This window comes from Raphanus sativus, chromosome 1, assembly GCF_000801105.2.
Source record: "Raphanus sativus cultivar WK10039 chromosome 1, ASM80110v3, whole genome shotgun sequence".
Lineage (NCBI taxonomy): Eukaryota > Viridiplantae > Streptophyta > Magnoliopsida > Brassicales > Brassicaceae > Raphanus > Raphanus sativus.
The window spans coordinates 1,050,993-1,067,615 of NC_079511.1; the positions used below are offsets into that span (position 1 = coordinate 1,050,993).

The 16,623-nt window shown below is 34.9% G+C and overlaps 4 protein-coding genes and 1 non-coding gene across 5 annotated transcripts in view; 4 read left to right on the top strand and 1 right to left on the bottom strand.

Moving 5' to 3' along the window:
- LOC108861096 (CBL-interacting serine/threonine-protein kinase 9) overlaps positions 1-1,151 on the top strand; it is a 3,370-nt gene extending 2,219 nt beyond the window's left edge. Inside the window, exons 9-14 of the mRNA XM_018634926.2 lie at positions 36-161; positions 299-406; positions 499-615; positions 701-757; positions 842-916; positions 1,000-1,151. Of these exons, the coding sequence (XP_018490428.1) occupies positions 36-161; positions 299-406; positions 499-615; positions 701-757; positions 842-916; positions 1,000-1,077 (561 nt within the window). The 3' untranslated portion in view covers positions 1,078-1,151. The remainder of the gene's footprint in view (positions 1-35; positions 162-298; positions 407-498; positions 616-700; positions 758-841; positions 917-999) is intronic.
- A 7,442-nt stretch (positions 1,152-8,593) lies between these two features.
- On the top strand, positions 8,594-10,576 carry LOC108835620 (3-ketoacyl-CoA synthase 1). Its single transcript, XM_018608851.2, has one exon. The coding sequence runs from the start codon at positions 8,806-8,808 to the stop codon at positions 10,393-10,395; it is 1,590 nt and encodes a 529-aa protein (XP_018464353.2). The 5' UTR covers positions 8,594-8,805; the 3' UTR covers positions 10,396-10,576.
- A 628-nt stretch (positions 10,577-11,204) lies between these two features.
- Positions 11,205-11,277, top strand: TRNAA-AGC (transfer RNA alanine (anticodon AGC)). Its single transcript has one exon. It is a non-coding gene; the product is annotated as a tRNA-Ala (tRNA).
- An 877-nt stretch (positions 11,278-12,154) lies between these two features.
- Positions 12,155-14,688, bottom strand: LOC108835621 (protein IQ-DOMAIN 18). Its single transcript, XM_057003045.1, has 5 exons — positions 14,311-14,688; positions 13,930-14,226; positions 13,460-13,705; positions 13,183-13,323; positions 12,155-13,093 (listed from the first exon to the last, which is right to left on the bottom strand). Exons 1-5 carry the CDS (start codon positions 14,425-14,427, stop codon positions 12,302-12,304), a joined length of 1,593 nt encoding a protein of 530 aa, XP_056859025.1. The 5' UTR covers positions 14,428-14,688; the 3' UTR covers positions 12,155-12,301.
- Positions 14,689-15,402: 714 nt separating this feature from the next.
- Positions 15,403-16,498, top strand: LOC108837984 (60S acidic ribosomal protein P1-3). Its single transcript, XM_057003047.1, has 4 exons — positions 15,403-15,506; positions 15,700-15,783; positions 15,924-16,139; positions 16,224-16,498. Exons 2-4 carry the CDS (start codon positions 15,712-15,714, stop codon positions 16,275-16,277), a joined length of 342 nt encoding a protein of 113 aa, XP_056859027.1. The 5' UTR covers positions 15,403-15,506; positions 15,700-15,711; the 3' UTR covers positions 16,278-16,498.
- The last annotated feature ends 125 nt before the right edge of the window (positions 16,499-16,623 follow it).

Sequence of the window (16,623 nt, forward strand, 5' to 3'; positions counted from 1 at the left end):
GATCTTAACAAACACTATTTTTCTTTAATTTGCAGAGAATAAGTATCGCAGAGTTACTGGAAGATGAATGGTTCAAGCAAGGGTACAAGCCGCCATCTTTTGAGCAAGATGATGAAGACATAACCATTGATGATGTTGATGCTGCTTTCAGCAACTCTAAGGTACAAAACCGCCATTTTTCAATTCTCAACCTGATTCCATTAGTTAATTATGTATCGGTATATACCATTATCTCGGTTAAGGTCAACCAATATATTTTACCAATTAATAATTACTCTTTCCTGCTCTGCTACTATAGGAATGTCTTGTAACAGAGAAGAAGGAGAAACCTGAATCTATGAACGCTTTTGAACTTATCTCTAGCTCAAGCGAGTTCAGTCTTGAGAACTTGTTCGAGAAGCAAGCCGTATGAACCCTTTTTCCTACTTACTATTTGTTAATGATAAGTCTAAAATCATGTACAGGTTTGTCTAATTGACTTGGTTGTGTAATTTGCAGCAACTTGTGAAAAAAGAGACCCGGTTTACTTCAAACAGACCTGCGAGCGAAATAATGTCCAAGATGGAAGAAACCGCAAAGCCATTAGGTTTCAATGTCCGTAAAGACAAGTACAAGGTCTGTGTTTATATTCTTGGTTTTGTTTGTGTTAGTCAATGTATGTCTTTATGGCTTCGTTAAAGATTGTTAAATAAATTCGCAGATAAAAATGAAAGGAGACAAAAGTGGTCGTAAAGGCCAGCTCTCAGTTGCTACAGAGGTATGACTTTTAACAAAAAACAGAGATGAACACTCTGGTTGAGTTTGGTTATGCATGGGTTTATTTGGTTATTTGGTGTAACAGGTGTTTGAAGTGGCACCATCATTGCATGTGGTAGAGCTTAGGAAAACCGGCGGTGATACCCTCGAGTTTCACAAGGTGTGTATTCGGTCCATGGACCGGTTCGCATCTTTAACTGGTTTGGTTTTCTAATTGGGTTTGTAAATTAATCTGTTTTGCAGTTCTACAAAACCTTCTCATCTGGATTAAAGGATGTAGTCTGGAATACTGACGGAGCAGCTCAAGAACATAAAGTTTAATAAGTTCATTAGCAATTTTTCTATTTAAAAGCAAATTAAACTAAATGAAGAAAGAAAGAAAGAGCATTGAACAAGTTGAAACTTTTAAATGAACCTTCAAAGATGGTAGATAACTAAAACATTGTCAAACTTAATGGTTCCTCAAAACTCGGTGTGGCTTCCTTTGAGTCAACTCAATTTGTCAAAACCCAATAAATCTAAACTGTTAGAAGGGAAGTACAAATAATGCTTACCCCTAAATTTTTCATAATATTTACCAACAAATATCATTGACATTAAAATACTGTTGTTTAATGTATTCAATAACCTATGAAAATTAGAAAATCTTAAGTTTTCAGCGTCTGTTTCCAAATGAATTATCAAGCTGAATATATTGTACTTCTTTCTCTTATCTCTGACGTATCTTTTAGAGAGAGGGTGATTTCCGGTTCACCGGAATTCTCTCCGGTGACTAATGTTTTTTTTGTTTTATGTGTAAAATAAAACTGATCTTCTCTTTCTCTCTAAATTGGTTGGTTCTTTTGTTGTGTTTTCGATTGAAATAAATCTCTTTGTTCTCAATTGGACAAATAAGTTTTGATCTTCCAGATATCGATGTTTTGTTTTCAATCCAAAACAGAGCAAAATCAGTCAATAGATACATTCCAACGTACCTTTTCATAACTGTACTAAACCAATTCAATATCACAAATTGGGTTTACTAAAAAAATTTGCCAAAAATCTGTAAATATTTTTGAATGTTTTTTTGTTTATTTTTTCTTAAATTTTATTGTTACTGTCTAAATATTGTATTTGCTTGGATAAAACTCTATAAAATTATAACTTTAAAATATACTTCTAATCACAATATTTATAGTATAAATTAATAATACATACACAATTCTACTTATAGGTGTCAAATGGGCGGGTCGTCCACGTCCATATTTAAATGGACTTAATATGGACACACCCATTTTTCCCATGGGTTATTAATGGACAAAATATGGATGACCATTTAAAAAATGGTCTTTACGGGTTTTGGGTTTCATGGACATGGGTTGTCCAATGGACAAAAAAAATCTAGGGTTTAAAAAGATTTGTGTTTTTCTACCAAAACCGAGAAATCGGATTTTTTTGCCAAAATCGGGAAATTGAATTTTCTCTGTCAAAATCGTAAAATCGCACAAACTGTAAAATCGGGATTTTCCGCGAAAATTGAGAAATTGGATTTTCCCGCCAAAACCGCGAAATCGAATTTTTTCGCCAAAACCGGCAAAAATCGAGTTTTCCTGCCAAAATCGAAAAATTGAGTTTTCCGCTAAAACCGTAAAATCGAGTTTTCCCGCCGAAACCGAGAAATCGAGTTTTCCCGCCAAAACAGAGAAATCGGATTTTTCCGCCAAAACCGGGAAATCTAATTTTCCCGCCAAAATCGGAAAATCGAGTTTTCCGCTAAAACCGTAAAATCGCCAAAACCGTAAAATCAAGTTTTCTTGCCAAAACTAAGAAATCGGGTTTTCTTGCCAAAACTAAGAAATCGGGTTTTCCCGCCAAAACCGGAAAATCGGGTTTTCCCGCCAAAACCGTAAAATCGGGTTATCCCGCCAAAACCGTAAAATCGGGTTTTCCCGCCAAAACCGTAAAATCGGGTTTTCCCGCCAAAACCGTAAAATCAGGTTTTCCCGTCAAAACCATAAAATCGGGTTTTCCGGCCAAAACCGCAAAATCGATTTTCCCGTCAAAACTGCAAAATCGAGTTTTCTTACCAAAACCGCAAAATCGGGATTTCCCGCCATAACCAGAAAATCAGGTTTTCCCGCCAAAATAGTAAAATCGTTTTTTTCCGTTAAAACCGCAAAATCAAGTTTTCTTGCCAAAACCAAAATTGTTGTATTTATGGATTAATTTTAATTTTATGAACTTGTATATATAATTATAGGCTTATAAATTATAGGCTTGTAAATTAAAATCTAAATTTTTTTTATATGGTCTATTATGAACTCTATGGCAGCCCATAAAAATATGGGTTTTAATGGATATGGTTCTTAATGGACATGGTTCTAATGGACATGGTCACTCTTTGTCCACAAACAATAAATGGACAAATGAATACGGGCTAATGGACGTGGACTCGCCCAGTTTACAGCTATAATTCTACTTACTCTAACAAGTAAAATGAATGAAAGTACAATAAAAGAAAAATACAATTTCATAGTTTATAAACAAATGCTAAACAAAAACAAGATACACCAATATCAAAATTATAATAATCTATGAATTAGTAACATGAATATTTTTACGAGTCAACACTAACAAGCCTGTTCCACTTGTTCTATGTATTCGATACCGTTTATTAATGTTGCAACCATCTAATTGCTAGTCCAATTTTTCGCTTTGTATGTAGGAAGATAATATATAAATTTTGTATTTATTTATACATTGATGGCGAACTGGTTTCTAGTTAGTTGGTATTAGGCCGACCAATATTAACTGTTCTTCTAAGTTCTACACATGGGCACTAGTCCATTTATTATCATCATTGTTTCATTTAATCTACTCATTAAAGTACTTTGATATTACAATTGAGTAGCTTTGTGTACGAAATAGCAAAAATACTGGAATTTATTGATTTATGAGAGATTGGATATCAAATGGCTAATATTCGAATCCAAATAGATATATGAAGATAACCGAACATATGTATATTTATTCTTATATATCTAGTTTACATTTTCTATTTTATTTAAAATATTTATATTGATATCACACATATTTTAAGATCATATAATACACATATAATTACTGAGAAAATAATTTGATACTCACTTAAAATGTATGTCAAGTTTTTTATTTCATATATTAACAAAAGTTATATCCAACTTCTAAAACCAATAGCCAAATTAATGTTTATTTATTTTTGGAATGTTAACTTCAAATCATTAAATCTATTAAAAATAAAAAGATCAGTTGTTCGAAAGTTAAATTCCTATATACAAGAAACTTAAACAATGAATTTTCCTTTCTTCAAAATCTAAATATCCGAACCCGGCCGAAATAACCGAATCGGACTAAAAATAATGAATCTGATCCGAAATCAAGAAATATCCGAACAGGTTCTATACCCTTATACCGAAATACCTAAAAATCTGAAATACCGACCCAAACCCAAACGAGTTTTCGAACGCTCACCCATACATAAACTTGTTTTCTATTACGAAATACCTTTATTTACTCATTTCGTTCCACAAATATAAATATTTCTCAATTAATAATCTATATAACTTGATAATCTGTTTAATCTACGAATTGCATAGTTTTTTTGTACAAACTACGAATTAAGTAGTTTAATCTATGTTTTCGGTTCTTTTAATAAGACTAGCTAGTTAAGGTAACATAAATAGGTTTGTACTTGATACACTTGTAAAATGTTGTAAATTGAAATAATTTCAAAATACATATTAAACAATGTTTTTGACAAATATTAAACAATGTTAAATAATAAAATATTCAAAGTTATCAATATTGGCTAAAAGAATTCATAAGTTAAGTTTGTTAACACCCATAATGCAACGTAATTAGCTCCTATAAATTATTTCAGCTTTAAAACTACTTATCCAAAAGACTAGATTCCGAATGGTAACAACAAATTGAGTGGCGCGTGACAAACAGATTGGTTAATGCGAAGTGGTTTAATTGCGGTTTGTATTCGAAAATTATACTGCAGGACAATTACGCTTCGTCTAAAAATGGTTTAAAAGATATGTGAATGGTAACAATGGATTGAGTAGTACGGAATAAGCGGATTGGATATTGCAGTTCGGTTTAACTGTGGTTTGTATAAGAGAAATTTAATATGCTATAACTGAGATTTATATCCAATTATTTAATTTTTAAAAAAATTATAATTGGCCCAGTTGTGTTTAAAAAGTTAAATTAAATATCTGAAAGTATTTTATTTAATTTATAAAAGTTATAAATTAAGATATCAGTAATACTAATATAATTTAAACAACTATTTTATTTTATTATAAAAATTATTTATATACCTGAAAAACATATTTAACTATTCCCTCTGTTTCAATGTAGATGATGTTTTAGATGACTATTCTTGTTTCACAATAGATGATGTTTTAACATTATAGATAACTTTAATTTTATCAAAAGCTGTGTAGCTAAAAATGTTTATACTATTTTATTTATAATTAGATAAATTATTTTAAATTATATTTTCAATACTTTTAAGTGGTAAAATTCTTAATATGTATACAAAGAGTTAAGACTTCATGTATTATGAAACGGATGGAATATTATTTAAAAAAAAATGTTTCAGAGTATAACTAGTTTTCTGACTATTCAGATAAATTTGCTGTATAATGTGTTAATTTAAACAATTTTAAAAATAATTTATTATCAACTAAAACATATTCTATATCTGAAACATAAATTTATAGCCAATATCTTATTTTGTTTTTAAAATTATAATTGTGTTAGTTGTCTTTAAACAATATTAATTTAAGGCCTAACCCTCTGTCTGGTGTGTTTCATGTGGTCCGCAGTTCTCGTTGGCCTAAACCTCTATCTCTGCCCTTTAGTGTCCATTTCTGATACTTTGGCAAAATCAAATATATAGTTTTATTTGATAAAAATATTCGAAAACTATAAATACAGTTCCACAATGCTGATCGACAAATATTGTTAGATTTCTAGTCACTTTAGTATTGTTAACATTAACATCCATTTTAAGTTCATACTATTTCAGCATTTTAATTCCAATATCAAAATTTACATTGGCGGACAAAATATTATCGTTAATATAAATAATTTGTGGAATATCTATACTAAAGCAGAATCTCTATTAAAGCAGAATTTCTATTTTTTTAATTTATTTACAATGAAATGTCATTGTTTTTTATTTGAACTTTAACAAAAAAATTGGCCAAAATAAATACAATGATTTTACAGTTTAGGAAAAAGAAAGATTTATCAAAATATTTCCTCCTCTTTCGTATAGAAGGAATATGTCATCAATTAATATGACACCAAAATATGGAAACCTACAAAAAAAACAGAACCCAAACAAGCTATTTTGGACCCGTTGATAGTTTTTGTAACAAAGACCTAACTGATGTTTAAGATTTTTGTAAAACGATTTAAGTCAATGTAACAATCACCTTGATCTATAAAAGTATTAGACCTTTGGATTAAATGATAGATATATTAACTTCTATAAAAATTTAATATTTTACCTTTTCTTTCGAGATTTGTACTTTTTCTTTAGTGTATTTGGGTCAAAATATTAGATAGTTTTTTTTTGTTTAAAACATAACAATTCTGTTTTTAAAGAGAAAACATATTTTGGTTGTTATTTAAATATAAATATAAATATTAAAATAAAGAGGAGAACTATATGAATATCTTTTAACAAAAGAATAGTTAGCTCAATTTAGTTTTTAATGCTTTTAGCATTATGAAAAAATTAAAAATATATATGAGGATAAATTTGTAACATTTAAATCATTTTCAACATCAATAAATATTTTTAAAACATAAACAATAAAAACTATAATTATAGTATTAGATAATAAAATATTAAAACACTTAATCTTATAACTAATAAATAATTTTCATTTTAGAATAAACTTTAAAATCTAGTTATTCATTAAACGTCTTAGTGGAGACAGCCTAAATTTAAATGATCTTGACAACACTATTGAAACATTGAATTTGGATGGGTATATAATGGAAAAAAAAAACAAAATGTGCTGTTGTTAATTTATCATGGTCCATCCAGAGGAGTTTGCATTCAAGCGAGAATACACAATTACATTAAAATAGCAAATTTGAATATTTGGGGACACGCTTTCGTCTACACTTGTAGTTGCAATTGGAAAAGGGAACGATTCTCATGAATCGAGAGAAACGTTTCTCAAACACATTTCCTTCAAAATTTACAAGTTACTACAAAATATTTTACCAACCTGTAAAATTTAATTGTTAGTTTTCAAACTCTCTCTCTCTCTCACTCAATCTTGGATAAACAATAGCCCTGTTCTTTTGTCAACCGCGCTGCGGCAGCGGCAGCGTCGAGAAAAAATAATGTTGAGAAGAGTAAAACGGAAATGACAGAGTTATCAAGTATCGCTAAATTAAGACGCGCGATATATATATCACTCAGATGATGACGCTGAAAATACTGGCGTCCATTAGAGATGCCGTGGATAGCTTCGTGATCGTTACTGGCGGCTATTTCTGTTTCTTCCGTAACTATTTTGTTTTCTGTTAGCGTTACTTTTCTCGACGCTGCCTCTGCCGCATCGCGGTTGACAAAAGAACAGGGCTAATGTATCTGATAATGGCTGTCTAAAACAGTTTATTTAGTAAGAAAGATGAACCTAATAAACATGTCATACTTGGTTAATGTGTTGTAATACTCTAGTAAATGAAGTAGGCTAAACAAAAAATAGAAAGTTAGGATGCCCAAGTTTGTGTGTGAAACAGAAACCTAGATTTATGACCTAACTATACGTGTGTTCAGCTGGGAGTTGAAAGACTCTCAAAAATGTACTATTCATGATTTGCATTTCGTGTGACAAGAAGTGACGAATAATCTGACTACTTAGGGTCTGACTGGTTCAAACGCAGCGGTTGCGGTTGCGGGTGCGGGAGTTTGCGGGTGCGGGTGGTTACGGTTTCAAGTGTTACATGGCGTTTTGTATGACTGGCGTAACATTTGAAAATTGTTGCGTTTGCGGGATGTTTGTGACTGGTTGATTATGAGACATTGCAGCGGTTTAATAATAAATTATCAATATAATTATATTATAATATTATAAAATATAAAAACATACTATTGTGATAAAATATAATAATTGTTAATATAATATGATTAATAATAATACTAAGTTTATTTTTTTTAATTTTTAAGTAGTTGAAAGTTATAATTTTAATATATTTTTATGAAGATTTATATTAAAACTTTTAAAGAATATTTTGTTTCTTTTTTATATATGTGTATATCTTTATATATGTATGTATATTAACTTTTAAAAATTATGATGAATAGCTACTTTAAAGTTTTTATAAAAAAATACTATATTGTTTGTGAATTTAAATCAATATATAAAATGTGTATATATTTTTATTTATAATATTTTCATTTTTAATTTTTAATTTTTAATTTTAAAATATTTAAGAAAAAAAAGTTTAATATTTTTTTATCCAACCGCAACCGCCCGCAACCGCAAACGCTAGCTGGAACCAGCTTTTGATTTTAAGAGGTTCGGAGCGGTTTGAAGCGATTTGTAGCGGTTTGTATGATTGTTTTGAAACGCTGTCAACCGCTATCAACCGCAAAAGCTGCGTTTGCGGGTGGTAGCGGGAAAACCACTCAACCCTTTAATTTAATACCAAGGTCCCATTTTGGTGGTTGAGCTAAATAGTATCTCGGAACCACCCACCATTAGTTTCGAATATTATTCCATCCCCTATCTCTCTCTCTTTTTTTTTTGGTTAAATCATGTACTTTCCTACTGTTAGTAGTCGTGTTATTTACTCATATTGTCTTTTCTCTTTCTTGCACTTAATAGCAACTCTATATATCTCTTCACCTGCACTCGCCCTAATTTCACGAAACTCATCCAGATTCTTCACATTTTTATTTTTTTCATTTTCTACATTTCTCCAGAGTTGCCTAGGCAGTCAAAGTTATACAAATTTTTCTATCCCGTTTGAAACATCTCGACCCAAAAAATGACGGAGAGAACAAACAGCATAGAAATGGATGAAGAAAGATTAACGGCGGAGATGGCGTTCCAAGATTCTTCATCGGCCGTCATACGAATCCAGAGACATTTGCCGGATTTATTATCGTCCGTTAAGCTTAAGTACGTGAAGCTTGGACTTCACAACTCTTGCAACTTCACCACCTTTCTCTTCTTACTCGTCCTTCTTCCCTTAACCGGAACCGTGCTCGTTCAGCTAACCGGCCTAGCGTTGTATACGTTCTATGAGCTTTGGTCTAATCGGGGGCTCCAACTCGATGGGTCGACAAGACTCACCTGCTCCGTTTTCCTCTGCTTCGCTCTGATCCTCTACGTGACTAACCGGTCTAAACCGGTTTACCTAGTGGATTTCTCCTGCTACAAACCGGAAGACGAGCGGAAAATGTCCGTTAATTCGTTCTTGAAGATGACCGAGAAAAACGGAGCGTTCACCGACGACACGGTTCAGTTCCAGCAGAGAATCTCGAACCGGGCCGGTTTAGGAGACGAAACATATCTGCCACGTGGCATAACCTCAACTCCCCCGAAGCTAAACATGTCGGAGGCACGTGCCGAAGCTGAATCCGTTATGTTCGGAGCATTAGATTCCCTTTTTGAGAAAACCGGGATTAAACCAGCTGAAATCGGAATCTTGATCGTAAACTGCAGCTTATTCAATCCGACGCCGTCTCTATCGTCCATGATCGTAAACCACTACAAGATGAGAGAAGACATCAAAAGCTACAACCTTGGAGGAATGGGCTGTTCCGCCGGATTAATCTCAATCGAGCTTGCCAACAGTCTCCTCAACGCAAACCCTAATTATTACGCTGTCGTGGTTAGCACGGAAAACATAACCCTAAATTGGTACTTCGGAAATGACCGGTCAATGCTCCTATGCAACTGCATCTTCCGAATGGGCGGCGCAGCGATTCTCCTCTCCAACCGCCGACAAGACCGGTCAAAGTCAAAGTACGAGCTAGTTAACGTCGTGCGGACACATAAAGGATCAGACGACAAGAACTACAATTGCGTGTACCAGAAGGAAGACGAAAGAGGAACGATCGGTGTCTCTTTATCTAGGGAGCTTATGTCCGTCGCAGGAGACGCTCTGAAAACAAACATCACGACGTTAGGACCAATGGTCCTTCCATTGTCGGAACAGTTAATGTTTTTGATATCTTTAGTCAAAAGGAAGATGTTCAAACTCAAAGTGAAACCCTATATTCCAGATTTCAAGCTAGCGTTTGAGCATTTCTGTATACACGCAGGCGGTAGAGCGGTTCTCGACGAGATTCAGAAGAATCTTGATCTTAAAGATTGGCATATGGAACCTTCTAGGATGACTTTGCACCGGTTTGGTAACACTTCGAGTAGCTCGCTGTGGTATGAGATGGCTTATACAGAAGCTAAGGGTCGGGTTAAAACAGGTGATCGACTTTGGCAGATTGCGTTTGGGTCTGGTTTCAAGTGTAACAGTGCTGTTTGGAAAGCGTTACGAGCAGTTTCGACGGAGGAGTTGACGGGCAATGCGTGGGCTGGTTCGATTGAGGCTTATCCGGTGAAGATTGTGCAATGATTGGTTGGACCGGATGGGTGAAGTATAGTGCTCGGTCTTATTATGTAATTGTTGTGTACTTCTTGATGTTAAATATTTTCATGTAAGTAAGCTGTCAAATGAAGATTATAATCTAATTAATTATACAAATGTGTGTTTGGTATACGTTAGTTGATTTTCGATACTATGGTAAACCAGAAAATTGGAAATCTGTCAAAAGACAGATATATGTCATCGTATCTTCGCAATCTACACGACATATACTAAAGTGATTTTATATTTGATTCAATTCCAATTACTAGGTGCCCTTTTTATATATGTTCTTTTCAATTATTCTATACTACATATTTTTGAAGATCCAACCATTCTACAATGTCAAATTTCGACCACATAGATAATTGATATTCTCCTTCTAGTTTTGTAAAAATAGCGGAGAAGGTCTCCAAGAGAAATCATATATCAATTACAAAATTCTCTTGGTTTTGCAAAGTCTTGATCTATATTAATTACTTACAAAGGTCGGTACTTACAGATCGACCCGTTCGTCCGGTCAACAACTCTTCTAGGTCTACGTCGTTGTCAGATCATCTGCATAATTGTTCGGTGCCTAGATATAACAAGAACAAGAACAAAGCAAAAACATTAACACGAAAAAATAATGTCAGACGTTTAATGTCCCTAGAAAATATATAACTGACAAGTTACAAGATTAAAAAATGTTCTCCAGGATCATTGGCATAGTGCCATCTTTGGAGTCTTGCATATAATCACAGTTTTCACACCATTAATTGTTTTTAGAAGAATTTGTTTGTAATCCTAAATAGCACACTGGGGATGTAGCTCAGATGGTAGAGCGCTCGCTTAGCTTGCGAGAGGTACGGGGATCGATACCCCGCATCTCCAATTATTCGTTTTTACAAAAAAACTTCTCTCTTGTTGCTCAAAAAAATAGAGTAAAAAGTCCACTGCTTTGCTAGATAGGCCCAATAATAGCTCTTAATTAAGGTATGGGCCGCACCATACCAAATCTTAAAATCGCAGTCCCCGATGTTTTTACTCAGAAAACGCTTAGCTACATGCCGGTTTGAGTTTCTCAGTTTTCTAATCAACATTATTTTTTGGAAGTTTGTATCTTCAACATTACCATTGTGTCTTAGTTCGAACACCTGTGACATGTTAATCCAAATTTCTGTTTCAACTTGTTTTCGACATCGTTTACAATTTCGGTAACAAAATGATAAGCGTTTCGAAAGTAAACAAAGAGATTGATATATTATAATAGAATTTCGTCACAGGTGATACATACGGAATGTATGTAAACATCAGATGATAAGACTTGTGATTGATGGGAATCATGTCACATGGGTTGATGTCCTCTGCTCGTGCTTCAAGTTGCAAAGTTGCAGCTTTTCTTTTTCCTTTCTAGCTAATTCTTAAAAGATTTAAGTCTCCCTTTTGCATCAAAATCATCAAAATACGTAACTTCCGGTGGCCGAAGTGGAAGATTCAAAACTTTTTATCCGAAAGTTATTCCTGTAAAAAGCTAAAAGATCTATAATATATACGTCACTTTTTTGTTTCGTTTTTCTTTAGTTAAAGTGATTTTTAGTTATTTAAAATTGCTTAAAAAGTAACATATGCAATGGCAATGCTAGCTTTTGAAATACAAACAAATATTCTTGTACAACTCCACTAAACCTCGATGTATTTTATCCTACCTATAAGTTCTAAACAAATTTAGTTTTCTTTAACGTTTCATATTTTTTTAAAAAGTTATAGATTAGTTCATTCTCAAAGGTAAATTTCCAAAAACAACATAACTTCAACAAAAGTCAAGATTCTGCATAAAAATAAAATAAATAAAAAACGCTTTTCCTGGAGGGATGACAACAGATAGTGACCACTGATTTGGCATCACAACCGACAGTCATCTAAGCCAATTCCTATAGTCACTAGTAGAAGCTGGTGAGACCTCAACACCATTAGACTCAGTGCAACACGAAGAGTAGTTTGATTGCTGCTCCAACAATGCACCAAAGTGTGAGCCTGCCACACTCTTAAAGCTTGGACTCCTCAAACTATTAATGTCATCATACTCCGGTTGCGGCGGGACTGGAAATGAGAGCCGTTTCTTGACCAAACCCACCCGGTCTCTCTCAGGAGTGGAAGGTCGCTGCCTTGGCGCGCTCTGGGACCTAATCCTAGCCTTAGCCGACTCTGTATTGGCCATATAATTAGGCAACATTGATGCATTATTGACCATTGTGGTACTAATGCTACAACCACTTCTAGCAGTAAAACTATAGTTAGATCTCAAGCTAGGTGTGTTTGATGTATAACTATAAGCTGCTCGGTCATAGTCATCCCTAGGGTCTCTCTGGCACCGAGGACTAGCTGACCGGATATGGATCGGTCTAGACTTAGCTGGAGATGGAGTGGCTGAGAAGTTACTGCGTGGTTGGTAATGGTGGCTGCTTCTTGATGGGGAACTAGGTCTCTGGCTACGGCTCGGGCTTCCGGTTCTCGTTCTTGAGTAAGGTTGAGAAGTATCGATTTCCACGGTTTTAACCGAAACCCTTTGATCAACCGAAGCTCTGCTAATAGGTGGTTTATCCCACGGTCTAGTGGCCATCCACCGGTCAAGCCATTTTGGTCTTTCCTCCTCGAGTTCTTCCCTGTGGTCTCTTCCTGCGGATTGGCTACCAGTCGTTCTCCACGTCTTCACATTAAAAAAAAAATTAAACGGTATTATCAAGAAGCTCGATACATATATGATAGTAACAATTTGTCAGTTTTAGTTATTGTTACCTGTTGAGAGAAAGCTTGAGACAAATTAGTCTTCTCGTGTCTCAATGCTGTGTCTCGTCTCCGTTGCAGCATAGCTTTCACTTCGTCTATCGTGTGCGGTCGGTCATCCCAATCTTCCGGGACGCTGCTTCCTTCTCTTGACTATAACAAAAATACAACAAAGAAATAAAGGTTCTCAAACTATATTACAAGACAAGACTCAAACTATTTGGAAACTTAACCATATAGACATGTCCAAAATAAAGCCTTCATTGCATGATTATGTTGAAATACTAACCATGGACTGTCGGTCTGAGATGTCTTGAAGGTAACGAGATTCAAACCCGCAGTGAGTGTCACTGAATGCGGATTTGCGGCTACCATCATGAGACAAGCGTTTACGTTGGTCAAGCACACGAGACTGGACTCGAACCAGAGCTTGCATACACCTTAAAGTCATTTTGGCTTGCTTTCTCACATTGTGACCCCTTACTAGTGCTTGTAGCTTCACTAATCCTTTTAATGCTCTTAGTGCTCTTCTTGCCTTCATTTACACAGAATCAAACACCACATATTAATAAACACAAAATACAAAATCCCAATCTCGTTGTACCGTTACTTATATTTGTATAAACACTGCGAGTTTTTAATAAGTATAACATGTCTTTGTCACTATAAAGTTGTCTAATAGATTAGTCAGTAGGTAAAGATATAATAAAAGTAAAAAAAGCATTCATATTAATTCTTAGTTAATTGCTTATAGCTTACGAGGTAGCCTCTGAAAGAAGTCTGGATAACAACAGCAGCGTAATTCTCTCTTGCGGAATAGATCCGCCTCGTAGTATTTGGTACAGCTATCGGAGATGCTGATGTGGCGACGGCTGAAGGGGAACTTCCGGCGTTCGGTACTGGTGTCGGCGTCGCGGTACTTGGTGCTGTCTCCGGTAATGTTTTCGAATTTGCGTTGTCTGATTCTTGCGGCGGTGGTGGAGAGGCACCGGAAGGTTTCATCGGAGAATCTTGAGTCGCTGGTTTTTTGAACAACCACCGTCTCTTCTCTTTTTTCTGTAGCAAAAACAGAAAATGAGAAGAACAAAAAAATATTTCTCTTTCTTGAAATGAATAACAAGATCTAGAGAAACAACAAACCTTTTCTTCGTCTTCTTCGATTTCTTTACTGTGAGGATCATTTCGTTCCTTCTTAGACGGAGATCGGAAAGCTCGCTTCACGGCAGAAAGCCACGAAGAACCGTTCTTTTTTCCCATGTGCTTTTTTTTTGTTTGTTTGTCGGAAGATCCCTCTTTAGCACATTATTACTAGTTACTTATCGTGTGTTCGGTGTTCCTTGTCTTGTTTCTCGGTAAAAGAGGTTTGAGTTTTTTTGGCTTTAGATTTTTGCAGAACTGAGGAGAGAGAGAGAGAGAACAAGTACAGATAATCTTTTGGTTGCTTTTGCTTGTGTAAGAAATGAGCTCTGACCACCTCTTTAACTGCAACCACGATACCGATGACTGTGTTTTATCTTTTTTTCTCTTTCATTATTTTATGTTGTCTCGCAGAAACAACTAATAATATTATATTAGTACTAATATTTTATTTTTTGTAATGCATCGATATTAACATGCATATATTCGTTATGGATCCATGTAGATGTACCGTAGGGAGTAGGGATAGAGAGGCACTTTGATTTAGGTCGATCAAATAGAAGTCTAAAACCACTTCAAATGACTTTCATTCTCTATTAATCAACTAAAGTCCTAATTATAAGATACAGTAAAATTATCACTTGATGGTTGTCGGTTTTTAAGTAAAGATTCTATAACTCTTGGATCAAGATTAATGTACAAGATAAGAGGGCATGAAACTTGAGTATATAGAGAGAATACAAGGTTAGATATCATGTCATCACATGTTGTTTACTCATGATGATGTACCCAACATATCATTTGAAGGATTATGTTAACTACTTGAAACTGACAGCCAAGCATCAAGTATTTGCTTGACCAAGCTCGTGCTGTCACGTGCGTGGAGCCAGGTATCGAGACACAAGGTGGACCACCGTGGTCGTTCCCTAGAACCCAACCAATAAGATTTGTTTTTTACTCAATACAAACGCATCTGGTCAAAGTCAAATCTCTCTCTTTCTTTGGGCTCTAATCTATTAAAAACGCAGGGCTATAAGGCCCACAATAAAATGAAAGATTAACAACTGTCTATAAACTTAAATGGGCCTAGGGGCCTGGGTTACAAGCTTTATAATCGCAGCACCTCCCAACATTGCCTCAAACCCTAGCGAATTATCACTCGAGCCGCTCTGCGAAAGCATTTTCGATCCTAGTCTAAGGTACTCCCGATATTTCTTCATTTCTATTTGATCAATCCTGGAACATCTGACTGTTAGATTGTATGTACATATTATATATTTAGATAGAAATTTGTATCTAGTTGATTTAAAGTCTGAATTTGTGTATTTCGAGTATGATATTTATTGATAAATAGGTGATTGATCGGCTGTTGTTGTTATTACATGGTTTCAGAAAGAAAAAAGAATGTCGACGGTCGGAGAGCTTGCTTGCAGCTACGCTGTTATGATCCTCGAGGACGAGGGTATTGCTATCACGGTTGGTGTTCCTTTTTTTCTGTTATTTATCAGATTGTCCAATTGAGATGAATTATTAGGAGTTGTGTCTGTTTGTTTCGTAATTGAAAGCTTAGTTAAAAGCTGTCTTGCTTTTTTTTTTCTCTCTATGATGTTTGTTAGGCCGACAAGATCGCTACATTGGTCAAATCTGCTGGTGTGGAGATTGAGTCATACTGGCCAATGCTATTCGCCAAGATGGCTGAGAAGCGTAACGTTACTGACCTCATCATGAACGTTGGTGCTGGTGGCGGAGGTGGTGCTCCAGTTTCAGCTGCTGCCCCAGCTGCCGGTGGTGGTGCTGCCGCGGCTGCACCTGCCGCTGAGGAGAAGAAGAAGGTAAAGATAAGGAGCAACAATATATATTATATTATATAGTTTGGTTATTGACGTGATTTTGGTGAATTTGTTGGGTGGCTGCAGGAAGAAGTAGCAGAAGAGAGTGATGGTGATTTGGGTTTCGGCTTGTTCGACTAAGCTTGAGCGATTTGCCTTTGTTATTTCTTGTTCGTAGTTTTTGGTTGATTAATCATTTTGAGTTGAGACCATATTTTGTTTAGTTACTTCTTCGTTTCGTCTTGGCTTAAAAAAGTCTTCGTTGTTTTTCTTTTTTGTGCTGAATATCACCTCTTGTACTACTCAAAGTCTTACCGAGCAAGACCATCGTCTCTGGCTTTTTGCTAGAATTGATTTTCACATTTTCCTCTATCTATGCTAAGTTGATTCCATTCAAAAGATAGATTTAAGATTTGTTAAAAGGCCTGGAATCATTGTTAAGGATATACCGATCGTAGAAAAATTAGAAAATAGCTGTTAAAATTTT

Excerpts from the sequence above, each read along its gene's own strand:
- LOC108835620 (XM_018608851.2), top strand. The coding sequence starts at position 8,806 with ATGACGGAGAGAACAAACAGCATAGAAATGGATGAAGAAAGATTAACG.
- LOC108835621 (XM_057003045.1), bottom strand. The coding sequence starts at position 14,427 with ATGGGAAAAAAGAACGGTTCTTCGTGGCTTTCTGCCGTGAAGCGAGCT. Across the intron at positions 14,227-14,310 it reads TCGAAGAAGACGAAGAAAAG|AAAAAAGAGAAGAGACGGTG; the intron begins GTTTGTTGTTTC and ends TTTTTGCTACAG. Across the intron at positions 13,094-13,182 it reads CTCAAGCTTTCTCTCAACAG|ACGTGGAGAACGACTGGTAG; the intron begins GTAACAATAACT and ends TTTAATGTGAAG.
- LOC108837984 (XM_057003047.1), top strand. The coding sequence starts at position 15,712 with ATGTCGACGGTCGGAGAGCTTGCTTGCAGCTACGCTGTTATGATCCTC. Across the intron at positions 15,784-15,923 it reads ACGAGGGTATTGCTATCACG|GCCGACAAGATCGCTACATT; the intron begins GTTGGTGTTCCT and ends GATGTTTGTTAG. Across the intron at positions 16,140-16,223 it reads CCGCTGAGGAGAAGAAGAAG|GAAGAAGTAGCAGAAGAGAG; the intron begins GTAAAGATAAGG and ends GGGTGGCTGCAG.